Below are 25,900 nucleotides of genomic sequence, written 5' to 3' on the forward strand. Positions count from 1 at the left end.
TGTTGATACCTGCTACTAGGAGTCTATACCTGAAACAGTTTATCCACCTAATTTAGCTTTTCTAAGCAATCCGTCCAGAAAACATAGGGTCATCATAATGTAGATAAGCATTTCTCTTCTCTACTTTGTTAAACCACAGGCTTAGAGACGAGTAATTGAAAGTCACTATAAACATGTGCTAGCTCTTTTCCCTCTTTGAATCTTTGATTCTGTAGAAATTCAGGAAATTGGTGGGGAAAACAGTTTATTGTTATATGCTTATCAGTACCCCCCAAGTGCTGAACATCATGAATAATCTTTTTAGGAGTGTTATTTACCACTAATCTTGTCAAAAATCTGGCTGACACTTGCACTTAGTTTAAGATTTGGAATGCCCACTTCAAAATCAAAAGAGGGCTCAATAAAGCCAATTTTTTCTCCTGTTTATTTGAAAAGGAAACTTTTTCTTTGATGCCATGTGGAATACTAAAATTTTCTGAGAAAAAAAAAACTTCAAATGTTACCTGAAAGCTGTTTGTCTGAACTTGGAGATTTGCCTTAATTTATGATTTATCTTGAAATCATTGTGTTTAAAGTCAGTTCTTAACTTTATCAGCTATTCTCATGAGTCAGACAAGTGGGATTGTATCATTTTTCTATGATTATTGGTGATAATCTTTGATTAAAAGTAATGCTATGGCTTAAACTGAATAAACTTCTAATTAAGTAATATTTCAGGTGCTGGTGATGTCTGATCAAAGTATAATTGCCTCATGACCAAGAAATTCACTTTACTAATCAGGTTATTTGTTATCATTTGTTTCTGATTGATTGAAATGATAGGCTTTATAATTTTATTTCTTCTGACAGAACACGAAATGTACACTTTCAGTTGTTTGCATCAATTCTTGGTCTATGATGAGCATATATAAATAAAATAAAGTAAACATGCTACTTTGGTTCCCACTGATCACTATACATAATTGTTGATATGCTGTAAGCCAGAATTATAATAAATTAGGAGCAGAATTAGGCATTGTTAACTATAATTCAAAACTTAATAATGAATTGACATAATTCTGAAATTGCAGGACCACATGGGCATTTTCCTCTCTCTACTCCTGTAGAACCTTATTCTAAGGTATGCTCATCATTTATGGGATTAAATTAATTGAACTTGGAGTTTATTAAACAAACTTAAGGCTGAAGCCTTCTTTAAGTGATGGCTGTGATTACTTCAAAAAAAAAAAGAAAAAGTGATGGCTGTGATGCAGCAGTCAAAGGATAATTAATTTAAAAGTCACTTTGTGCTTTAATGCCTCAAAGTGGTAGTCACTTCAAAGTCTCTACTGCAAGAAAAAGAAGAGTAAAGATATTATGTTGAAAGTGTCTCTATTTATAATATATATAATGATTAGTCAGTATTCATAGTTTAAGCATAAGAGTTTTCGTGAGGTAAAATGCTGTGAAATTATATGATTTTGATAATCAAGTGATACAAAACTTCCATTTTTTGCAATCCGAATAATTATCATCTATGAAATAGAATACTTTATTGTGGTGTTTTCACAAATTTTTGTGGATGGAAGTACAAGAAAGTCTGCAAAAATATGGATTTGCTTCTTTGCATGATGCTTGTTATACTAAGTTATATAAAAAACGCATCATAAGTAAGGCAAGCAAAATTGTTCTTCCATCATTCCACCCTAAAGTAAACAAAAGTAAAATACTTTTAACTCTGGCACAGTGCTGGTCTTTCTTGTTCCTCACAGGTAACTTTAGAAGCAGACATTGAGCATATCCCAAGGTCAGTTACAGTATTGGTTGAGTGTAACTGCTGTTGAGATCTTTTACAATGAGCGATTGCTGCCTGGATTGAATTCTCGATATCTGAATATGCACTGGCGCTTCTCTTGAAAAATTGCAGCTCTTGAAATCCATTTGAATTGTTTGAGCTCGAAGCTGATGAGCAGCCGGAGGATGATGTCAATGAGGATGAAATTTTTGCTGTTGATATCCTTTTAAAAGCCGCTGAAAATGACCTTCTATGATGGCCATGGCCTCCTTCGTCCCCAGAAGCGTTTTCTTTGTTGAAGCTCTTTGCGAGTGAGGATCCACCTCTCTGAATCTGCCCAAACGGCTCCTTCTTAGCTACTTTGGCGTGGCTTTTACAACCTTCATTGGCCTGTGGAGCTAATCCTTTGTTGATCATTCTTGAAGCAGCTGCGGAGGATTGACTTGAGCAGCTCGATTTGATAAACAATGATTTTAGATAAGCCCGGGAGGCTTTCAACTTTGAACTCAAAGAGGACTGCTTCATCAGCCTAAGCCTTCTTGTCCATGTCCGTTTGGGGTTGTGATCTGCATGAAAATCGCCAACTACTTCCGCAAAGAAGTATTCTTCTGGATTGAGTTCCCTGCTGACTTGGCAAGACTCCGCGGGGGAAATGTTGCAGGATTCAAATGGGGTGGTGTTGCTGGTAGGGGTATGATTGGTAGGTGTTGTGCATAATGGGGTTCTAAAGGACTCTTCAAACGCATCAAACTGGGCGTCGAGGTTGTTGTTGTAAGTGCTGGGATTCTGAAGGAGTTTCTCTACCATTTCTAGGCGCGGGGGGAGGTGAAGGGGGAGGAGTTTTCCTTTGTAGAAGAGCTCATCTGCAGGGGAAGTTGTGGTGTCTTTTTCAACAGAGGTTGAGAACATTTGGAACTCGAATTCTCTGGGGTCAGGTTGTGAGCTTTTGGAATGGCTGAAAATGGTGGAATGTGAACAAACTTCCATGTCTATGTAGTCTTCTTCTGCATGCTCACATGAATAGGGACTTTCTTCTTCCATCTCTCTCTCTCTCTCTCTCTCTCTCTCTCTCTCTCTCTATCTCTCTCACTGTGTTTTGAGTTTTGACAATTCAGGACTTCAGGTTGAGGTTTGCTAAGCATATGGATGGAATAGGAGCATTTTAAAGAGGATGCAGAGTCACCAAAAGGTATTAATTAACACTAAGTTTTTTAATTTTGTTTATTTATAAACTATTCCAAATATGAAATTCAGGGCATAAAGGTGAAGTATGTTTTTTAGGTCACATTTGCCATGTCTTTGCAATCATGTACATGTCCAATTTTTATAATGTTTAGATAATCATATATAAATAATAGACAACTCCTATGGTACTGCGTTGTACTTAATATAAACACGTTGTAGTAGATTGTACAAGGTATTTAATACAGTATATAATATAATTCACTACATTTACACGTATTTATAAACATAACATTGTGCGACGGGCTCAATTAAGAGGGCGTTGACAATAATCAAACTCGTAATTGTTGGACGGAGACTAGTGAAGGGTCACGTCCAACACCAACTGGCTAAGTAGATTGTTGGGCGGAGGCCAAAAGGGTTAAATTTAGCACACTGCTTTTCGATTTTCGAAAATGTGGCGGTATAAGAAAATAAAGTTGTGTTTTCGCTACTGGCTAGTTTTGGCGTGATAATCACTTAATTTTAACAGTAGTTTTCTGATATGAGAATTATATTTTATTCACTCGGTTACCCTTTTGAAGCTTCACTGGGCACATTTTAATATATGGATTGCTAGGGTTAGGGGTTGGGGTAGGGGCTGGTTTTCAAAAAGAGAGAAGAAAACTCAATGAGTGAGTGTACGAGTGGATACACAAATTATTATTCAATAACACAGTGTAATAACTAATAAGTTGTTGAGATTCCCCACTAAAGACTGTTGAGATTCAAGCTGTTCACATTGTGGGCCTAAGTGATAATCAATCACAAAAATCATACTTCAAAAAAGGAATTCACATATACAAATATGTGTATGCTATCTGATCTGTCAAATTGAATTAAACCAGTTCTTAATGATATATATTAATTTGAGTTAGCATGTATATATGTACGCATATTGGCTTGTATATATATATGTGTTGGTCAAACAGATGGCTTGGTAATCACAACGGTTTGACTCTGTGTGTGTTGCCTATTGATCTTTTTTATTTTTATTTTTTTTAGTTTGATCTGATCAGTTATGGGTAACTTAGATTGATTTACATGATTTGTAATCATTTGCCAGCTAGGGTCACAAGGCGACTCCTTCATGAGCCTTGGGTGGGTTCATAGGAGAATGTAAGTCCATGATATAGTCTGGCAAAGTTGAAAAAATCTAGGTTAAAAAAAAAAAGAGTAAACATACACAAATTTGGCTAATTTAGAGGATTTTTTTAAAGATCAAACAGGGACCCCTGATAGCGAGACCTAACTAAGAGATCTCCCTCACTCTAATGTGATTATATTCCCTTTAATTAATTTATGGAAAACAATATTTTGGTCTTCCAAAAATAATTAACTTAGGGGTCACACTTGTGTGAGACCGTCTCACGGATCTTTATTCGTGAGACGGGCCGGGTCGATCAAAGCACCATGCAATCTTCATACTTATATGTGCAAATGTCATACTTATGTGCTCAAATATAACACTAATTAAGAATACAATTTTTGTTACTTATAAGAGAAAAAGTAATACATTTTTCATAATAAGTAATGTTGACAAGTGCTCCTTACTTATAGGGCAAATATAATACTTTTGAGGAAAAATGTAATACTTTTAAATTGAAATGTAAAAGTATTGTATTTTCCCTTAAAAGTATTACATTTACCTGTATAAGTAACAAAAATTTTATTCCTGATTTGTATTACATTTGAGCATATAAGTATGACATTTGTTCATATAAGTGTTACACTTGCATCTTGACATGACCCTACCCGTCTCATGGTGAGACGGTCTCACACAAGTTTTTACCTTAACTTAGTCCTTCATTTATTAGTCACAACATTTGGTACTTGAGTTGTTAGCATTGCAACAGAATTAGTTATTGAAGTTAACTATTTGTCCACAATTAAAAAACCATAAATATTACTTACTCTTTAATTTAATTAATTTTATAAACAATAGAGAACTATTTCAAAATTCAAATGGGAAGTGGTTGGAGCTTGTAGATCAGTAGATGTGATCGAGTTGAGTAAACGTTCACAACGGTTGAGTGAATTCAAAGTTTAAAGTTAACAATTTTAACCAACACATGTCGCATTGATGCGTAGCCAAATAATTAAACATGTACCTACTCAAATCAAAACAATAGTAGATTCAATGCTTCTCATAACCCTTTTGATTCTGGATTAAGTTTTTATATTGTGTTGGAATATATGAATTGGGATTGGGATCAAATTCAAACACTTGATAATTGGAATGAGATTTAGTAAACTCTTTGTTTGATATAGTGGTGAGATTAAATGAGAACATGACACTCCTGTAAAAAGTGATGATTGGTCTCAATCGTCTATTATGATTCATCAATGGTTAAGGATTTTAGTAAAAAAAATAAAATTAGGGTCAATTTTATAATTAATAAAAACTTTTTAGAGCGAGATTCATTTTATAATTATTGCAAACTTGAAAATTTAGTAATATTAAGATCATAGCCTTTGATTTCTCAAGATAGAGAGTGTGGATGTGCCCACACTTTTTACATGGAGGTGTTCTCACTTGAACACCTATAATATATGTAATGTTAATCGAGATTATATTATATAAGCATTCATATAACATGTTAGTACTCATTAATTAATTAATATTCAGATAGTTATATCACCTCCATAGTACAGTATCATAAACATTGCTAAAAAAGATGCATAAACATTGGTGTATCCACTCCTAGTGCACCACAGGACACTCATATGTGCACCACACCCCAGAGCGTAGTGTACCACTGAAATATACATGGTGCAAGAAATTACCAAAATATTATCACATTTTTTCTATTAGTGCACCACAGAGGCACAAATTAACACTTTGTGGTAAACCACATTTCACTCAAAAGTGAACCACAGAGCACTCATAAGTGCACCACACCCTAACACTTAGTACACCACCGAAATATACATAATGCAGGAAATTATCAAAATGTTACCGCTTTTTTTTTTTCATTAGTGCACCATAGACCAGCATTTTGTGGTACACCACAATTCACTCAAAAGAGCACAACAGAGTATTCACAAATACACCACCGAAATATATGTGATACAAGAAATTATCAAATGTCACTGTGTTTTTTCAATGGTTAAGATGAGTTTGCATGACCGCATAGAGAGGTACCCGCATTTAAACAAAATATATATTCTTAGAAATATGAAATAATGCCGTAAAATATTGAAAAGGTTTCTAAAAAATTGTAAATAAAAATGATGTAAAGAAGATCCCTATCTCGGACATCCTAACCTAAGATGTCATTCTCATGTATTGGGATTAATAATGATGTTTATGCGTGTGCGTGTCCGCTTGTGTGACAACTAATTTAGTTTTAGTGCTCCATATTTATTTACTATAGAGAACACAAACTTTTAATATAGAAATAGTTGGAGCTCAAGAACCACGTTTATAAGCTTCCTACTTTTACTGGATTCCAGGGGCTAACTTGCCTAATTTTCTGTTCCTTTTTCTTTTTAAGGAAGAAAATTATAAATTCATTTTAATATAATAAAATTCTCACCACATGTATTGTTTTGATTCTGTAGAAAAAATGAACAAAAATTACAACTCTTTTTATTGTTTCCTTAGATAAATCAAATATGTCATGTTAACATGGAGTAAAAAATAAAAGTGTCTTCAGAGCAGCCTATTGACCTTATTGGTTTGAGCTAATCATCTATGAACAATTTAAGCTGGTTTACCTCTTTGTAATTTTTTGTTGGCGAAGGTCACAAAGCGAGATTTACTCAACGCACATCCTTAAGTAATGAATATGAGTTTCTCTTCTTGTAACCCACCCACCTACCCACTCTAAAAAAAAAAAAAAAAAAAGTAAAAATACATCTTGCAGTTTATCTCTTTTGTGTGGTTTGCAGACTATTATATAAGAACATATTTTACTCATTGCACACCTTCAAGTAGCGATTACTGATTTTTCTAATCATCCAAAAAAATGAAATACTCGTGAACATATAGTAAAAAGTGAACTTTTCTATGGCCTATCGTCTCTTTACAATATTGATCACTTCGTGTGCACCTTTATGAATGTATCTTAGTAAAAAAGACCATCTAAACAGCTATTAAAGTAATTTTTTTAAATGTGAGTGAAAGAAGAGACAAAAAAAAAAAGTTGAAAAAAAATATAAAAAAGAAAGCTAAGTTGTGAACAAGACAACATAGGATCCGACAATTGATGGTGGAGAGTGGAAGAAAGGATGGAGAAGAAGAGGATTATGCTCCCCTTGCAGAGCTCGAGACTTTTGTCAGTTTTTATAAAGTTTAAACTGCCCCCTCCCATCTCAAAAGACTGGCGATATGATGAAGCAACCTGAGTTAGAATCCTTATAGGGGACGGTAAAAGTTAAAACACTCTTCAATCAAAGATATATGGGTGGTGAGGATGCAATATTTTGCATGAAGAAAGTTATTGGGTAAATAAATTAATCAATTTTGGAAATTTGCAGTTATCCAAAGAGACCGATTAGATGTAATAAAGACCCCTTGTGGGTAAAATGTAAAAATGCGGGATAAGAACCTGAGACTGATGGGATGACTTAAGATTGACCTTCTAAAGCGGCTCTTGGACAACGATTTTAAGAGCTTAGAATTAATCTAATGTAAGCTGAAAAATTAATGTATTAAAAAAGTAGTCAATTTTTATTTAAAAAGTTACGATTAAGTGTATGCAAACACGGTTAATGTAAATTAATCTAGACCATTAAAATTTATTAATTTAATACACAATATTTAATCTCACAATCTCACCAAAATTACAAAATAGGTGATCTCATAGGACACCTCCCATATATTGAAATTACTGTGTAGCTATAGAAAGTTTTACCGTTTCAGAGAAACTCTCAAAGAGTATAGCCTATGGTCCCACGCAAATTTGTAAGAAGACACTTATGGTCTAGAACTGTGGGTTCCATTTTTAATAATGAGTTTCAAAACAAATATTTATTGTAATTGTGTGTTTTTAACGTTTATTTTTACTAACATAAATTGTTTGTAAATATGTATTGTCAATAAATTAATGCCACACATGGCTTTTGAGGGTGGTGGGGGGTGAGGTGCAGACGTTAATTGGAAACATGCCAACCTTTTACTCCATGTTTAGCCATTTCTGTTTCAAGCGGTATGCTTTAGGTCTCATAATTCTTCCACCTACACACCCATAATAACAATAATTATCTTCCACCTACACACCCATAATAACAATAATTAATAATAATAATAATAATAATAATAATACGGAAAATCTAGTCCGTATTATCATTAATTTAGTACTGTCAAAGCGGGCTAGCCCGCACCATTATGCCCGCTCCACCGCGGGCCTAATTTATGGCAAGCTTTTGCGAGCCGGCCAGCTCCACGCGGGTTGACGGGTCCCGCGAGCTTTTGTTTTTTTAATATATATATATATATATAAAAATAGGGCCTGGCCTGCAGCCCGCTCTTTTGTAGCCCTAACTCACCTCACTATGGAGCGGGTGCGGGTCAGCCCGCTGGCTTCAGCCCACTTTGACATCCTAATCATTATACATGCATGATTGTATAGGGTACTCCGTAATGGTTTCTAATAATATTCGGTACAATCATGTATGATAGGCTGACACTACTGCACAATACCCACCATCACCATAGTAGTTCCTACTAAAATAATAATGATTTTTTCAAAGTTAATTAAGAAGGAAACACAGCCACAATGGGGTGTGACCCACCACAACCAGAAAATCTGGACTATAGTTTTACTTTTGTTGGTTCTAAGCCACAGCAAAGGAAGCTTTAAACCATTGCATAAGGCCATCGAGCTTCCTGTGCCGGCCATCCCACAGGCACCAGAAAAAGTAGATGACTTCACAATAGCTCAGCAAAGTTTGGATGACTATACCTTAAGCAATGGCAGGTCATTTTCGAAGCCAGCCGCTTTCTGAGGATTTCATGTGGCTCAGTTTCAACTCCCACTATGTTTTGCATCCTAGTAGGGAAAACATGGGGAGGGCCAGACTAATGATGTTGCCCTGCAAAAGAAAAGACAAGTTTCAACTTCTATTTCAGGAAACTATTTTATCCCAACAATGTTAGTAGACAAAGATTTTTGTACATCCACCTGTTTCTGCTCTCCATACCTTCCCCTTCCAGAAAGAAACATTTTCAGATGGCCAACCCAATTGATCCCATCATGGTTCTCTCATTACTTAAACAAAACTTGGCATAAACTGTCCTGTCAGAAAATTTCTCAGATCAAATCATGTAAGCCTGCATCCACACAGAGAAGTGACATCAATTTGCTGTACCACAACCAGTTGTGTATAATAAAAAAGAAATTAAACCAAAAAAGAATGTCATAGTGCTACCAGCCTAGCTGAAAATATAATGTTAATTTCCACATGCATTGTTGGATCCCAATAGAGGGAAAAAACAAAAGATTTCTTTTCTGTAGCTGGAAGAAAGTTCTATGTGTTTGTTACGCAAAACACAGTGTTACACCAAATTGAGTATTTACATGAAAACAAATACTCGGTACAGCATTTCAGAGAATACACGAAGCAATTCCCAGGCCTAATTGTTTGAACCTTGAGCCTAGGAATCATTTCTCCCAAGCATACACACACAAGTATACAACTGCTCATTGTTTTTAGAGTTTGGATACTAAGTTTTTTAAATAGTGTGACATTTCTACTTGTGGGTTGCAGAGTCCTCGATTCTCAACTCCTTTTCCAGCTCATCAAATTCCCAGTCACCAACCTCTTCTGCCGAGTTATCCACGTTGACTGTGCCAAATTCAGACTCCAATTTGGCAAATTCCGTGTTGGGGTCTAGAGCCTCCTCTGGTTTGGCAGCAGATGGTTCTTTCTTCTGAACATTAGTTGCAGAAGGTTCATTTTGCTCCTTTTCCCTGGCTTCAGGAATCTCTTTCACCTCCCTTGCAGGAGTTATCACATTTTCTTGTGGCCTTTCACCATGTGAAGCCTCTGCCTCTTGGCCTGGAGTCTCCATTTCAAGAATTGGTCTCTCAATTGATTCAAATTCTGCTCTCAACTTTTCAATACTGTCAAAAAGTTCCTGGACTTTTGAATCATTTTTCCTGCATGGAAGGCAACAACTAGTTTAACTCGTAAAGAAAAAATAGTTAACAAAAAAAACAACACACGTAGAAGGGCCATGCACAAGGAAACCTGGAGATTTTCCCTTGGTGAGCATAGTACTGCTCCCTCATGTTATCCACCACACTGAAGGTGGTTATAATCTGCAGTTAAAACAGACATTTCATCAGGAATTCAGTACGTGGTGATTGCCATAGTGGCCACACAAAGGTTTGAGCTATGAAACACCTAGCTAGAACAAAGAAAATACAGGGTTTAGCAAGGGAACTAAACTGAGACCAACAAACAAATAATCCTAAAAGAAAAAACTATATATCCTTGTACTAGAGTGACAGCTTAAGGCAGCCTTTCCAAGTTGTCAAGATTCCAAAAGCATGTCTGAAAATTACAAGTTATGATCTTACCTTGGCTTCATAATCCAGGTATTCCTCCTCAAGATTTTTTCGTGGGGTCAACACCTTGGAATCATCATGATCCGCACCAGATGCCACCACTGACCTGTTTGTATAACTTTAAGAGTTCTATAAATATGAAAAGAATAAGATATGTATAGATAAATACAAACAAAGACATTACCTTTTGTCAAAACTCCTCAAGTTCTCCACATATTTCCCTATACGATCAATAGAAGGCTTCAGTTCTCTCTGTACAAGAAAACATGAAGTTTAGTGTCACACTTGGTCTGAGCTTGGCCAGAAGGCTATCATGCAAACCAATTACATACCTCATAAGCAGAGAGGAGTTCAATGATCAAGTTCACAAAATAATCTTCATGTCTTTCCAGTTCATCACTTGAAAATGCAAAGTAACAATTAGCAATGAAGCAAATTGCATATATTTCTATCAGGGATACTTAAAGGTCACATTAGTGATCACATTATATCCAAAACATAGAATCAAAGAGATCATTTAGGTAAGCCGAGTTACGTACTTGGCCAACTTGTCTTTAGTCTCCATATAAGCGCACTGAAGAGCCCAAGTATCTTCCAAAAAATTGGTCCATGCAGTAAGAATATCTGCTTCCACTCTACATGAGCTTACGGACTTTGATAGTTCATCTTCCTGCAAAAGTTGAAGCAACATCAAAAAAATGAAAATGGCGTCTTTATATAGATGAAATATCAATAGCTTGGAACATGAAGTCTAGGAAAACCAATGGCGAATCAAATACACCAAAATAAACATGTTACAAACAAATAGTAAAACCTTAGTTTTCAAATGGGCAACAATCTGATCATTAGCATCATAGAACTGGTCCCTCTCCTCTCTAGCATTTTGAAGGCGTCCATTAGCTGCAGCCAAGGAGATATTCACCTGAAAGTTTTATCCAAACTGTGAAATGCTATGCTTGAATAAAAATGAATGTGCAAACGAAATACAAGTTCACTTGAAAAGCAAGAAAACAAAATCTTTTGATCTCTACAATTTCTTCCAGCTATATAGATGTTAAGTCCACTTTTGACAGTTTAATGATTTTTCTTCTGCAACTCTTAAGACTCCAAAATTTTATAAGAGACTTCAACTGTTCGAGGCGATACTGGGTCACTATCACATCCAATTTCAGAATGGGGGGAGGGGGACACTAAGAAAGACGGTTTTATCAATCAACGTGAAAAAGAGCAGACAATAATCACAATAGTCAAAAATTAAAAACAAGCATTTCCATTGAAGAATCTTAAAAGAAAAACGAAAATAGTAGGATTCTATCAAAACAAAGACCTGTTTCAATTGTGCTTCAAGTTCATCTCTCTGTTTCTCCAGTGCAGTAATCTCAGCTGTTATTTCCTGAAGAGTACATAAAGGAAACAACAGTTAACAGACCAAAGAACACAATAGTCCAGGAGTACACCAGTATAGCTCTTCACTCATTCATTTATGGACTGTACTTCAACAGACAGAAAGTACAAAAACAGCAATAAATAGAAAGAAAGTTGATGAAGATTTCATCTCACTACTCTAATAACCAATGATTTTTCTTGCTTGAAATACCTTCTCTATTTCACTGACTTCACCGGACTTGGAAACACGAAATCTTAATGCTTCCTCTTTCTGAACTCTGCAAAGTGTATACATGGAAAATGAAATCCAGAACAAAATTTGTGCTTTCAATGGATGAGAGAGGAAGAGAAGAAAAACAAAAAAAGAACCAGCAGATAATACGTGACTAACATATGAGACTTCGTTATTAGTAATCAAGAAACCATAGGACACTAGTTTACATACTTGTTCAGAAAGCAAAAATCACATTCAGTGACTAATATACGAGACATTACTAATGAAACTAGTGAATTAAATGACAACAAATCATATTGAATTTTTAAAACAAATATATGAAAAAAGGAAAATGATACTTGATACTCTTCACTTTGGACAAGCTAGTTCAAGAAAATTTAATTATACTCAGGTATTACTTGTAAAAGGCAAAGGAGGTACCATATTACAATGGCACAATGAGGCATCATAAAAGAACCAAGGATGAAGATAATAGGACAAGAAGTTCACAAGGAAACTCTAAAGAATGTAACAAATAAAAGAACATAAATTGTCACTCACATCCCTTGGAANCTCTAAAAAAAAAAAAAAAAAGAGTAAAAATACATCTTGCAGTTTATCTCTTTTGTGTGGTTTGCAGACTATTATATAAGAACATATTTTACTCATTGCACACCTTCAAGTAGCGATTACTGATTTTTCTAATCATCCAAAAAAATGAAATACTCGTGAACATATAGTAAAAAGTGAACTTTTCTATGGCCTATCGTCTCTTTACAATATTGATCACTTCGTGTGCACCTTTATGAATGTATCTTAGTAAAAAAGACCATCTAAACAGCTATTAAAGTAATTTTTTTAAATGTGAGTGAAAGAAGAGACAAAAAAAAAAAGTTGAAAAAAAATATAAAAAAGAAAGCTAAGTTGTGAACAAGACAACATAGGATCCGACAATTGATGGTGGAGAGTGGAAGAAAGGATGGAGAAGAAGAGGATTATGCTCCCCTTGCAGAGCTCGAGACTTTTGTCAGTTTTTATAAAGTTTAAACTGCCCCCTCCCATCTCAAAAGACTGGCGATATGATGAAGCAACCTGAGTTAGAATCCTTATAGGGGACGGTAAAAGTTAAAACACTCTTCAATCAAAGATATATGGGTGGTGAGGATGCAATATTTTGCATGAAGAAAGTTATTGGGTAAATAAATTAATCAATTTTGGAAATTTGCAGTTATCCAAAGAGACCGATTAGATGTAATAAAGACCCCTTGTGGGTAAAATGTAAAAATGCGGGATAAGAACCTGAGACTGATGGGATGACTTAAGATTGACCTTCTAAAGCGGCTCTTGGACAACGATTTTAAGAGCTTAGAATTAATCTAATGTAAGCTGAAAAATTAATGTATTAAAAAAGTAGTCAATTTTTATTTAAAAAGTTACGATTAAGTGTATGCAAACACGGTTAATGTAAATTAATCTAGACCATTAAAATTTATTAATTTAATACACAATATTTAATCTCACAATCTCACCAAAATTACAAAATAGGTGATCTCATAGGACACCTCCCATATATTGAAATTACTGTGTAGCTATAGAAAGTTTTACCGTTTCAGAGAAACTCTCAAAGAGTATAGCCTATGGTCCCACGCAAATTTGTAAGAAGACACTTATGGTCTAGAACTGTGGGTTCCATTTTTAATAATGAGTTTCAAAACAAATATTTATTGTAATTGTGTGTTTTTAACGTTTATTTTTACTAACATAAATTGTTTGTAAATATGTATTGTCAATAAATTAATGCCACACATGGCTTTTGAGGGTGGTGGGGGGTGAGGTGCAGACGTTAATTGGAAACATGCCAACCTTTTACTCCATGTTTAGCCATTTCTGTTTCAAGCGGTATGCTTTAGGTCTCATAATTCTTCCACCTACACACCCATAATAACAATAATTATCTTCCACCTACACACCCATAATAACAATAATTAATAATAATAATAATAATAATAATAATACGGAAAATCTAGTCCGTATTATCATTAATTTAGTACTGTCAAAGCGGGCTAGCCCGCACCATTATGCCCGCTCCACCGCGGGCCTAATTTATGGCAAGCTTTTGCGAGCCGGCCAGCTCCACGCGGGTTGACGGGTCCCGCGAGCTTTTGTTTTTTTAATATATATATATATATATAAAAATAGGGCCTGGCCTGCAGCCCGCTCTTTTGTAGCCCTAACTCACCTCACTATGGAGCGGGTGCGGGTCAGCCCGCTGGCTTCAGCCCACTTTGACATCCTAATCATTATACATGCATGATTGTATAGGGTACTCCGTAATGGTTTCTAATAATATTCGGTACAATCATGTATGATAGGCTGACACTACTGCACAATACCCACCATCACCATAGTAGTTCCTACTAAAATAATAATGATTTTTTCAAAGTTAATTAAGAAGGAAACACAGCCACAATGGGGTGTGACCCACCACAACCAGAAAATCTGGACTATAGTTTTACTTTTGTTGGTTCTAAGCCACAGCAAAGGAAGCTTTAAACCATTGCATAAGGCCATCGAGCTTCCTGTGCCGGCCATCCCACAGGCACCAGAAAAAGTAGATGACTTCACAATAGCTCAGCAAAGTTTGGATGACTATACCTTAAGCAATGGCAGGTCATTTTCGAAGCCAGCCGCTTTCTGAGGATTTCATGTGGCTCAGTTTCAACTCCCACTATGTTTTGCATCCTAGTAGGGAAAACATGGGGAGGGCCAGACTAATGATGTTGCCCTGCAAAAGAAAAGACAAGTTTCAACTTCTATTTCAGGAAACTATTTTATCCCAACAATGTTAGTAGACAAAGATTTTTGTACATCCACCTGTTTCTGCTCTCCATACCTTCCCCTTCCAGAAAGAAACATTTTCAGATGGCCAACCCAATTGATCCCATCATGGTTCTCTCATTACTTAAACAAAACTTGGCATAAACTGTCCTGTCAGAAAATTTCTCAGATCAAATCATGTAAGCCTGCATCCACACAGAGAAGTGACATCAATTTGCTGTACCACAACCAGTTGTGTATAATAAAAAAGAAATTAAACCAAAAAAGAATGTCATAGTGCTACCAGCCTAGCTGAAAATATAATGTTAATTTCCACATGCATTGTTGGATCCCAATAGAGGGAAAAAACAAAAGATTTCTTTTCTGTAGCTGGAAGAAAGTTCTATGTGTTTGTTACGCAAAACACAGTGTTACACCAAATTGAGTATTTACATGAAAACAAATACTCGGTACAGCATTTCAGAGAATACACGAAGCAATTCCCAGGCCTAATTGTTTGAACCTTGAGCCTAGGAATCATTTCTCCCAAGCATACACACACAAGTATACAACTGCTCATTGTTTTTAGAGTTTGGATACTAAGTTTTTTAAATAGTGTGACATTTCTACTTGTGGGTTGCAGAGTCCTCGATTCTCAACTCCTTTTCCAGCTCATCAAATTCCCAGTCACCAACCTCTTCTGCCGAGTTATCCACGTTGACTGTGCCAAATTCAGACTCCAATTTGGCAAATTCCGTGTTGGGGTCTAGAGCCTCCTCTGGTTTGGCAGCAGATGGTTCTTTCTTCTGAACATTAGTTGCAGAAGGTTCATTTTGCTCCTTTTCCCTGGCTTCAGGAATCTCTTTCACCTCCCTTGCAGGAGTTATCACATTTTCTTGTGGCCTTTCACCATGTGAAGCCTCTGCCTCTTGGCCTGGAGTCTCCATTTCAAGAATTGGTCTCTCAATTGATTCAAATTCTGCTCTCAACTTTTCAATACTGTCAAAAAGTTCCTGGACTTTTGAATCATTTTTCCTGCATGGAAGGCAACAACTAGTTTAACTCGTAAAGAAAAAATAGTTAACAAAAAAAACAACACACGTAGAAGGGCCATGCACAAGGAAACCTGGAGATTTTCCCTTGGTGAGCATAGTACTGCTCCCTCATGTTATCCACCACACTGAAGGTGGTTATAATCTGCAGTTAAAACAGACATTTCATCAGGAATTCAGTACGTGGTGATTGCCATAGTGGCCACACAAAGGTTTGAGCTATGAAACACCTAGCTAGAACAAAGAAAATACAGGGTTTAGCAAGGGAACTAAACTGAGACCAACAAACAAATAATCCTAAAAGAAAAAACTATATATCCTTGTACTAGAGTGACAGCTTAAGGCAGCCTTTCCAAGTTGTCAAGATTCCAAAAGCATGTCTGAAAATTACAAGTTATGATCTTACCTTGGCTTCATAATCCAGGTATTCCTCCTCAAGATTTTTTCGTGGGGTCAACACCTTGGAATCATCATGATCCGCACCAGATGCCACCACTGACCTGTTTGTATAACTTTAAGAGTTCTATAAATATGAAAAGAATAAGATATGTATAGATAAATACAAACAAAGACATTACCTTTTGTCAAAACTCCTCAAGTTCTCCACATATTTCCCTATACGATCAATAGAAGGCTTCAGTTCTCTCTGTACAAGAAAACATGAAGTTTAGTGTCACACTTGGTCTGAGCTTGGCCAGAAGGCTATCATGCAAACCAATTACATACCTCATAAGCAGAGAGGAGTTCAATGATCAAGTTCACAAAATAATCTTCATGTCTTTCCAGTTCATCACTTGAAAATGCAAAGTAACAATTAGCAATGAAGCAAATTGCATATATTTCTATCAGGGATACTTAAAGGTCACATTAGTGATCACATTATATCCAAAACATAGAATCAAAGAGATCATTTAGGTAAGCCGAGTTACGTACTTGGCCAACTTGTCTTTAGTCTCCATATAAGCGCACTGAAGAGCCCAAGTATCTTCCAAAAAATTGGTCCATGCAGTAAGAATATCTGCTTCCACTCTACATGAGCTTACGGACTTTGATAGTTCATCTTCCTGCAAAAGTTGAAGCAACATCAAAAAAATGAAAATGGCGTCTTTATATAGATGAAATATCAATAGCTTGGAACATGAAGTCTAGGAAAACCAATGGCGAATCAAATACACCAAAATAAACATGTTACAAACAAATAGTAAAACCTTAGTTTTCAAATGGGCAACAATCTGATCATTAGCATCATAGAACTGGTCCCTCTCCTCTCTAGCATTTTGAAGGCGTCCATTAGCTGCAGCCAAGGAGATATTCACCTGAAAGTTTTATCCAAACTGTGAAATGCTATGCTTGAATAAAAATGAATGTGCAAACGAAATACAAGTTCACTTGAAAAGCAAGAAAACAAAATCTTTTGATCTCTACAATTTCTTCCAGCTATATAGATGTTAAGTCCACTTTTGACAGTTTAATGATTTTTCTTCTGCAACTCTTAAGACTCCAAAATTTTATAAGAGACTTCAACTGTTCGAGGCGATACTGGGTCACTATCACATCCAATTTCAGAATGGGGGGAGGGGGACACTAAGAAAGACGGTTTTATCAATCAACGTGAAAAAGAGCAGACAATAATCACAATAGTCAAAAATTAAAAACAAGCATTTCCATTGAAGAATCTTAAAAGAAAAACGAAAATAGTAGGATTCTATCAAAACAAAGACCTGTTTCAATTGTGCTTCAAGTTCATCTCTCTGTTTCTCCAGTGCAGTAATCTCAGCTGTTATTTCCTGAAGAGTACATAAAGGAAACAACAGTTAACAGACCAAAGAACACAATAGTCCAGGAGTACACCAGTATAGCTCTTCACTCATTCATTTATGGACTGTACTTCAACAGACAGAAAGTACAAAAACAGCAATAAATAGAAAGAAAGTTGATGAAGATTTCATCTCACTACTCTAATAACCAATGATTTTTCTTGCTTGAAATACCTTCTCTATTTCACTGACTTCACCGGACTTGGAAACACGAAATCTTAATGCTTCCTCTTTCTGAACTCTGCAAAGTGTATACATGGAAAATGAAATCCAGAACAAAATTTGTGCTTTCAATGGATGAGAGAGGAAGAGAAGAAAAACAAAAAAAGAACCAGCAGATAATACGTGACTAACATATGAGACTTCGTTATTAGTAATCAAGAAACCATAGGACACTAGTTTACATACTTGTTCAGAAAGCAAAAATCACATTCAGTGACTAATATACGAGACATTACTAATGAAACTAGTGAATTAAATGACAACAAATCATATTGAATTTTTAAAACAAATATATGAAAAAAGGAAAATGATACTTGATACTCTTCACTTTGGACAAGCTAGTTCAAGAAAATTTAATTATACTCAGGTATTACTTGTAAAAGGCAAAGGAGGTACCATATTACAATGGCACAATGAGGCATCATAAAAGAACCAAGGATGAAGATAATAGGACAAGAAGTTCACAAGGAAACTCTAAAGAATGTAACAAATAAAAGAACATAAATTGTCACTCACATCCCTTGGAACTAAAACCACTGCATAAATAGATACCTGTGGTCAGAGATCTTCTTCTCAGCTTTTGAGCTGGAGCTGACAAGAGATTCAGATAAGACTTTCAACTTGTCAACCTGCAAATAACAAAAAGTTGCTTAATCTGGGATGCATATTGCTTTCTAAATAATGCAACAAGTTTTTGACAAAATATGTGATGAGCTATGTGAGAACAGATTTTAAAAAAAAAAAAAAAAAAAAAAAACAGTGCCAAAAAATAATGACACCATGTCAAACCAGTAGATCCTTGCATTCTTAGTGTTTGGAAAGGAAGACATTGAAATATAAACATAGAGAACAAGAACTTTCATGTGGAAACCCTAGAGCAGTTATAAAAACATCGCCAATGAGTTCCACTATATTTTTCAAGTTGCAATATTACAAAAGAGAGAAAAACTATATTTATAATAGAGATTAGGGAGAGAGGTAGAAGAGCCAATAAGATAAGAAAACCTTTAATAAACTTCCAAAAATTTTTGAGAAAATAAGTTTGTACTGAAATGAAACCACAAAGGTTATTGTAACTAGGCAAATGAATTTTCAATTGGCGCAAAGAGACCATACAACATACTAATCAACAAGAAGCATGTTGCCACATTACTATATTATTTCAATTAGAAAAGTAAAATTAACCATAACAGCACAAAGGGGTAATATACCTTTTGAGCATGAATTTCAGGGGAATCTCCAAATTTAAGAGTTTTCTTCTTCAGTAGAAGTGCTTCTAATCTTGAACAGACTCGGATAAGTGCAAGTGCTTCCTTCAAAGCCTGTTGGAAAGGAAACAAATTAAATATTAAATGTCAAAAGTCTCTAATCAAAAAGATAAAACATGCAGTGCACAGTCACAAAATGCTGTAAGAATATTTCTGGCTTACTAAAGACAATAATATAATCAATATTGAAATGATCCAAAATTACCAATATCTATGGCCAGTGTCTATGAATCTGTTGAAAAAAAGAAGGAAATACTGTTTAAGAGAACCAGGTTCACCTCTATGGTGGGGGCAGTCTCTTTGGAAATTGTTTCATGAACTTCACCAACAGATTCTTTCTTTTCTCTCATCTCATCCAGTCTCTTCTTCAGCATGGAGACCTCAGCATCAATTCTGCATTAGTACATGGCTTAGGACCAAGGAATATAATTCAGGAAGAAAAAAAAAAAAAAAAAAAAAAAAAAAAAAAAANAAAAAAAAAAAAAAAAAAAAAAAAGAACAAAAAGAGTGAGATTTAGCATCTAATATAGATTTGTGTATGCAAAAAAATCAAGGAATTAAAGATTCTCCTAATACCTTCCAAGATCCGCATTAATTTTCAACCCTGTGATAGCTCCTTCAGCAAACTGGAGGAGTTCCTCTCTCTTTGCCTGACATGAAAAGGAGGTTTAAATAGCTACAAGCCATAACTACAATTAATGTTGAATAACATTAAGTTAAAGGAGCAAAACATATAAAGATTAGGCATTCCAAGCAAATGATGAGGAAACTGTAAGTAAGGTTTGAAAATGCCAAATCTAAATAAATAAATAAAAAATACTTTAGAATTCGTTAACATTCATTAGTCTTGCCGCCCAAAACCTTTTGGTGAAACAATCTTAAAACTAGTAAAAGAAAATTTCGCTAGACGTCAGAAAAACCTGTTATGAAAAAAAAAGAAAGGGGCTGGAATCTATACATTGATTCTTTTTCACAATTTTTTTGAACCGTATGCAAAGTAACTAGTTACTAAAACACTTCTATGGCACATGCTGCAGAACATCACCAAAAATACATGCTAGTCACTATTTTACTATATTGATACATTTGAAATATTACAAGTTCTGCCAAATGACAACTGATCCGAAAAGTTACTCAATGATAATTAATGTTTTGGCCTTTACCAGTACTTCATCATTGTATCCTGTAAATGCTTTTGAAAGATTCTGTATACTGCTGACTATTGCATTGTGAACTTCTTTTCCTCCAGTAAGGCAAATACTGCACAATAAAGACATGTTATTCAGGGTTATCACTGAGTTAATACCACCTTTTGTCCCTCTATTACAGTAACAAATCCATTTTTAGTCTTCAACTATCAATTTGACCAGTTTAGTATAACACTTTTAGTTGTCAAAATTTATATTTCAAACAATCAAAACATGTTACAGAGCATAAAACAGAGTTCATTATAAGTTCAAGGAACAAAGTTGGACTCTGAATCAGTAAACTTACCCAAACAATTCAAGCAGGAGAGAAACTTCCTCTTCATTTGGTGCTTCAAGAATCTGAACCACACAAAAGTGTTAACCGGTAGACGGTAGTTAACCTTGGTGCTCATTGCTCAACAATTTATACTTAATAACAAATGATTACACGCATCAAAGGCAGATGATATTGAAAACAAAGATAATACAGAATCTGGACAAAGCAAAAGGGAGTAGGGACTAATGCTCTTGGTAGACCAGTAGAATGTACTATTCAAAAGGCACTCTCTTTGGAAAGATTGATAAATCTCATGATTAAACCTAAGTAAATTTCATGCATATACATAACTTTGTAGAGGACAAATAAAACTAATTACAATATTTTGGGCAACCCTAAACAGATAAACAAAATTGATCACATACCATACATATTGATATGCCCTCCAAAGCTTGACTGTAAAGGAAAACATCACGAAAATTCATTGGTGCACCACCCATCTCAGGGTCATAATATAAAACCTATCAATAGTAGAAGGCATTAGAACAAGAACTCTAGTTTGGAAACATGATTAATAAACATAATGGTAAAGACGATCAAGAGTAAAACATGGCTACCAATAGTAAGGAAGGATATGCAATTAAAAATATCCAGCAAAACATGCACATTTTCCTCCATAGAAAAAGTCTGTTACTTTACATTTTAAATATTCAGTTTNAAAAAAAAAAAAAAAAAAAAAAAAGAACAAAAAGAGTGAGATTTAGCATCTAATATAGATTTGTGTATGCAAAAAAATCAAGGAATTAAAGATTCTCCTAATACCTTCCAAGATCCGCATTAATTTTCAACCCTGTGATAGCTCCTTCAGCAAACTGGAGGAGTTCCTCTCTCTTTGCCTGACATGAAAAGGAGGTTTAAATAGCTACAAGCCATAACTACAATTAATGTTGAATAACATTAAGTTAAAGGAGCAAAACATATAAAGATTAGGCATTCCAAGCAAATGATGAGGAAACTGTAAGTAAGGTTTGAAAATGCCAAATCTAAATAAATAAATAAAAAATACTTTAGAATTCGTTAACATTCATTAGTCTTGCCGCCCAAAACCTTTTGGTGAAACAATCTTAAAACTAGTAAAAGAAAATTTCGCTAGACGTCAGAAAAACCTGTTATGAAAAAAAAAGAAAGGGGCTGGAATCTATACATTGATTCTTTTTCACAATTTTTTTGAACCGTATGCAAAGTAACTAGTTACTAAAACACTTCTATGGCACATGCTGCAGAACATCACCAAAAATACATGCTAGTCACTATTTTACTATATTGATACATTTGAAATATTACAAGTTCTGCCAAATGACAACTGATCCGAAAAGTTACTCAATGATAATTAATGTTTTGGCCTTTACCAGTACTTCATCATTGTATCCTGTAAATGCTTTTGAAAGATTCTGTATACTGCTGACTATTGCATTGTGAACTTCTTTTCCTCCAGTAAGGCAAATACTGCACAATAAAGACATGTTATTCAGGGTTATCACTGAGTTAATACCACCTTTTGTCCCTCTATTACAGTAACAAATCCATTTTTAGTCTTCAACTATCAATTTGACCAGTTTAGTATAACACTTTTAGTTGTCAAAATTTATATTTCAAACAATCAAAACATGTTACAGAGCATAAAACAGAGTTCATTATAAGTTCAAGGAACAAAGTTGGACTCTGAATCAGTAAACTTACCCAAACAATTCAAGCAGGAGAGAAACTTCCTCTTCATTTGGTGCTTCAAGAATCTGAACCACACAAAAGTGTTAACCGGTAGACGGTAGTTAACCTTGGTGCTCATTGCTCAACAATTTATACTTAATAACAAATGATTACACGCATCAAAGGCAGATGATATTGAAAACAAAGATAATACAGAATCTGGACAAAGCAAAAGGGAGTAGGGACTAATGCTCTTGGTAGACCAGTAGAATGTACTATTCAAAAGGCACTCTCTTTGGAAAGATTGATAAATCTCATGATTAAACCTAAGTAAATTTCATGCATATACATAACTTTGTAGAGGACAAATAAAACTAATTACAATATTTTGGGCAACCCTAAACAGATAAACAAAATTGATCACATACCATACATATTGATATGCCCTCCAAAGCTTGACTGTAAAGGAAAACATCACGAAAATTCATTGGTGCACCACCCATCTCAGGGTCATAATATAAAACCTATCAATAGTAGAAGGCATTAGAACAAGAACTCTAGTTTGGAAACATGATTAATAAACATAATGGTAAAGACGATCAAGAGTAAAACATGGCTACCAATAGTAAGGAAGGATATGCAATTAAAAATATCCAGCAAAACATGCACATTTTCCTCCATAGAAAAAGTCTGTTACTTTACATTTTAAATATTCAGTTTATTTACCATGTCAGTCAAAGGAGAAATAGGCAATTATGAGGGAAAATAATTGTGTGGTTTTTATTCAGTGTTGCATAGTAATATAACCAGAAAACTAGTCAAAAATATTAAAAGTTTTCTCCCTAAGAGGTGAAAAAACGACATCAAAATTATTCTACTCACCATAGATTGTTTTCGTGGACTTCTTGGACTTTTTGGCTCTTCAGATGGATGATGCTCTTCATTATTTTTCTCCTTATCTTCAATGGGATTTTCAGATAACTTTTCAATCTCTTTGAGTACTGCCAACCATCTCTTCATTAACTGAATTCTTTCTGGTCCCCTACAGGAAACAGAAGCTTCTTCCAATCTTCTAACAGTCTGTTTAAAGCTTTTGAAGTTTCTATTTGCCTGACATGAAAATGTATCAAGTGAGAAGTGGGGGCTAGAAGTAAGAAAATGAACTAGAACAATGATATACAATGAAACTCGCCTAAGACTTAATCCCAATTACACACGCAAGAGATACACAGAGCACTGTTCTGGTTCATTTCAATATTTCTACTCAGAATATAATAAATGTCTCGTTGAGACAAAATTAGGTCGTGCTTTACATTCATCAAAGAGTAAAGATTAAATAATATCCAGGATGGTGGTGACTGTTGAGAACTTAGAGGTACTCCATAATATCTTTCTTATACTGAAAAGATACCAGTGGCAAGGTACACCACCATCACTGCATCATACTAATCAACTAATCAAATGGGGATGCTAACACAGACAGCTATAAGTGACCCCAATTCCTGATTTAAAAATTAGATATATTTCACATGTAAATGTAAAAATATACTAAATGGAAAGCTCTATAGACTATAGAGAGCATCTAATAAGCTAAAAATGTACTAAATTATCAATTCATATAAAAATTACATAATAAATTTAAAAGCAATATAGGATCTCGCGCTAAAATTGACAGTGAAACTCGTATTAGCAAAGCTGCAGCAACCCTAAATCATCTTGAAAATCACTGTAAACATTTACTACTAACACTAATCCAGAAATCCAAGTCAAATGAATGCACATACTTTATCCGGTCCTAAAAATAACAATAATAATAGTAATTCCAGAAAAACTGCTGCCGGTGATAAAAGGAAACTGAAGTAGAGAAAATTACAATGCGATCCTGGAGGATTTTGGCACCCTCAACGACGGCGTGGCCGGCCTGTTGGACGACGCTGTCGGCGTAGTTTTTGACGGTGCGAGTGAGGTTGTTTTTGTTCCCAACTTCCACCGCTTTGTTCACCGCCGATCTGAACCACGACATTTTTCCGATATCGTTCCGAGTATCAGACTAAACTTCACTTCGTACGTTAAACGCAAGCGTTGAGCTTTCGGGCAATGCTAATGTCAAATCGTAACTAGTTGCAGTCAACAATGGATAAGACAAAATTAGATATTTACACCAAGATCCTAAATGTTCTATACATTTTACATCCCAGTCCCTTCAGTTTAAGGTGGTGTCTTTTACTACCCTTTAGTTTAAATAAGTTTGTGAATAATATGGTAGTATGACTATATGGGCGTATTTCTCGATTTGTGCGTGTTACCCTTGCGCAGGGGCATGCTAATTTTCTTTGTATCGTTTTAATTTTATCGGATGTTTCTGAAGAGACGCATATGGGCGTATATCATTGTTTCATAATTCATACTTTTATTCAAAAAAATAATACTCTAATAAATAAGGAAGGAAATTTGCATACATTATTTACGGAGCTTTTGGTTGGAATGATGAAAATAATGAGAAAATGAATTATAATTTTTTAGAAAAATAATAATGTGGGAATAAAGTATGTATCCAACTTCTATTGTTTGGTAGGCATTAATATAATTACTAAGAATTAAAATGGAAGAAGTGATATAAAGATTAAAATGTCATTGTATAATATAAAAGGGAAGAAGAAACAATGGCAAATTTATCCACACAATATTTGTTTCTTCCCACCTTCCATGAAAATTCAATTCCAAGGTTGGGTGGGGGGGGGGGGGGGGGGGGGATGTTAGACTGTTAGAAATTTCTGAATTTCAATTCCAATTTCCTTCAACAAAACAATAGAATTTTGTTTGCTAAAAAATAAGGTGGAAAAATAATTACAATTCTTGTGTAATCAAACAGACCGTTAAAGGTGTATAGTAAATAAATACGTAGTATTATTTTATGTAATAGATCGCAACCATATGATTGGAAATATTCCTCAAGCCTGTGATTGTATACCTGTTCGGTGTACGATTCGTACATCGTAGAGAACGCTTCCCAACCTAAATCGACCTTGTAAGGTCCTGACCTGACCAAGAAGATAGGTCAAGAGTTTAGCCCATATGGCATGGCACACCAGTTTTGACCCCAACCTTAGAATCTCGATACGCGGTACGCCTCTATCGAGCTTCACTACTTCTACACTCGGACAATCGCATTCAACCCAACCGATCCGCCTTTTGAAACGGTAAGTCGTATTGCAACACGTGGACACCTTCAAATAGTCCCTAAACACCCTAAGTGCATGTCAAACACGTGGCACTCACGTATTACATACCACGTATATCTGAGATAATACCTCAACGTATTTACCTCATCACTATATATGAAAGGTAGACTATACTTGGAAGCTCGACTGATAAGCTGTTTGCAATAATTAAACTCCTAACCTTCTTATATGATGAGAATATATCATACTTTACCTATTC

At 35.0% G+C, this 25,900-nt stretch overlaps 3 protein-coding genes, 2 long non-coding RNA genes and 1 other non-coding gene across 6 annotated transcripts; all 6 read right to left on the reverse strand.

Moving 5' to 3' along the window:
- Positions 1–1,586: 1,586 nt before the first annotated feature.
- On the reverse strand, positions 1,587–2,917 carry LOC116000339 (probable membrane-associated kinase regulator 4). The gene has a single exon (XM_031240404.1). It carries the CDS (start codon positions 2,813–2,815, stop codon positions 1,712–1,714), a length of 1,104 nt encoding a protein of 367 aa, XP_031096264.1. The 5' UTR covers positions 2,816–2,917; the 3' UTR covers positions 1,587–1,711.
- A 5,002-nt stretch (positions 2,918–7,919) lies between these two features.
- On the reverse strand, positions 7,920–9,268 carry LOC115998080. The gene is made up of 3 exons (XR_004093836.1): positions 9,124–9,268; positions 8,905–9,034; positions 7,920–8,177 (listed from the first exon to the last, which is right to left on the reverse strand). It is a non-coding gene; the product is annotated as an uncharacterized LOC115998080 (long non-coding RNA).
- Positions 9,269–9,414: 146 nt separating this feature from the next.
- On the reverse strand, positions 9,415–12,208 carry LOC115998333 (coiled-coil domain-containing protein 18-like). Its single transcript, XM_031237874.1, has 9 exons — positions 12,110–12,208; positions 11,840–11,905; positions 11,327–11,434; positions 11,052–11,182; positions 10,845–10,911; positions 10,697–10,764; positions 10,525–10,618; positions 10,193–10,263; positions 9,415–10,101 (listed from the first exon to the last, which is right to left on the reverse strand). The coding sequence occupies exons 1-9, from the start codon at positions 12,191–12,193 to the stop codon at positions 9,693–9,695; spliced, it is 1,098 nt and encodes a 365-aa protein (XP_031093734.1). The 5' UTR covers positions 12,194–12,208; the 3' UTR covers positions 9,415–9,692.
- A 1,574-nt stretch (positions 12,209–13,782) lies between these two features.
- On the reverse strand, positions 13,783–15,131 carry LOC115998073. The gene is made up of 3 exons (XR_004093835.1): positions 14,987–15,131; positions 14,768–14,897; positions 13,783–14,040 (listed from the first exon to the last, which is right to left on the reverse strand). It is a non-coding gene; the product is annotated as an uncharacterized LOC115998073 (long non-coding RNA).
- Positions 15,132–15,277: 146 nt separating this feature from the next.
- On the reverse strand, positions 15,278–24,567 carry LOC115999568 (coiled-coil domain-containing protein 18-like). The gene is made up of 23 exons (XM_031239409.1): positions 24,333–24,567; positions 23,342–23,569; positions 22,888–22,983; positions 22,493–22,545; positions 22,162–22,258; positions 21,575–21,648; positions 21,362–21,365; positions 21,178–21,273; positions 20,783–20,835; positions 20,452–20,548; positions 19,865–19,938; positions 19,567–19,681; positions 19,232–19,342; positions 18,573–18,649; positions 17,973–18,039; positions 17,703–17,768; positions 17,190–17,297; positions 16,915–17,045; positions 16,708–16,774; positions 16,560–16,627; positions 16,388–16,481; positions 16,056–16,126; positions 15,278–15,964 (listed from the first exon to the last, which is right to left on the reverse strand). Exons 1-23 carry the CDS (start codon positions 24,480–24,482, stop codon positions 15,556–15,558), a joined length of 2,406 nt encoding a protein of 801 aa, XP_031095269.1. The 5' UTR covers positions 24,483–24,567; the 3' UTR covers positions 15,278–15,555.
- A 162-nt stretch (positions 24,568–24,729) lies between these two features.
- LOC116000562 lies at positions 24,730–24,831 on the reverse strand. The gene has a single exon (XR_004094137.1). It is a non-coding gene; the product is annotated as a U6 spliceosomal RNA (small nuclear RNA).
- Between the last annotated feature and the right edge of the window lie 1,069 nt (positions 24,832–25,900).

Source organism: Ipomoea triloba, chromosome 12, assembly GCF_003576645.1.
Source record: "Ipomoea triloba cultivar NCNSP0323 chromosome 12, ASM357664v1".
In the NCBI taxonomy this organism is placed as follows: domain Eukaryota; kingdom Viridiplantae; phylum Streptophyta; class Magnoliopsida; order Solanales; family Convolvulaceae; genus Ipomoea; species Ipomoea triloba.

What these genes read in the sequence shown, in the direction of transcription:
- LOC116000339 (XM_031240404.1), bottom strand. Translation starts at nt 2,815, where the DNA reads ATGGAAGAAGAAAGTCCCTATTCATGTGAGCATGCAGAAGAAGACTAC.
- LOC115998333 (XM_031237874.1), bottom strand. Translation starts at nt 12,193, where the DNA reads ATGTATACACTTTGCAGAGTTCAGAAAGAGGAAGCATTAAGATTTCGT. An exon ending in TTGAAGCACAATTGAAACAG is followed by an intron (nt 11,435 to 11,839) that starts GTCTTTGTTTTG and finishes TAAAACTTTCAG; the next exon opens with GTGAATATCTCCTTGGCTGC. An exon ending in AACTCCTCTCTGCTTATGAG is followed by an intron (nt 10,765 to 10,844) that starts GTATGTAATTGG and finishes TTTCTTGTACAG; the next exon opens with AGAGAACTGAAGCCTTCTAT.
- LOC115999568 (XM_031239409.1), bottom strand. Translation starts at nt 24,482, where the DNA reads ATGTCGTGGTTCAGATCGGCGGTGAACAAAGCGGTGGAAGTTGGGAAC. An exon ending in CTCCTGCTTGAATTGTTTGG is followed by an intron (nt 20,549 to 20,782) that starts GTAAGTTTACTG and finishes TTTATTGTGCAG; the next exon opens with TATTTGCCTTACTGGAGGAA. An exon ending in ACCTGGATTATGAAGCCAAG is followed by an intron (nt 16,127 to 16,387) that starts GTAAGATCATAA and finishes TTTTAACTGCAG; the next exon opens with ATTATAACCACCTTCAGTGT.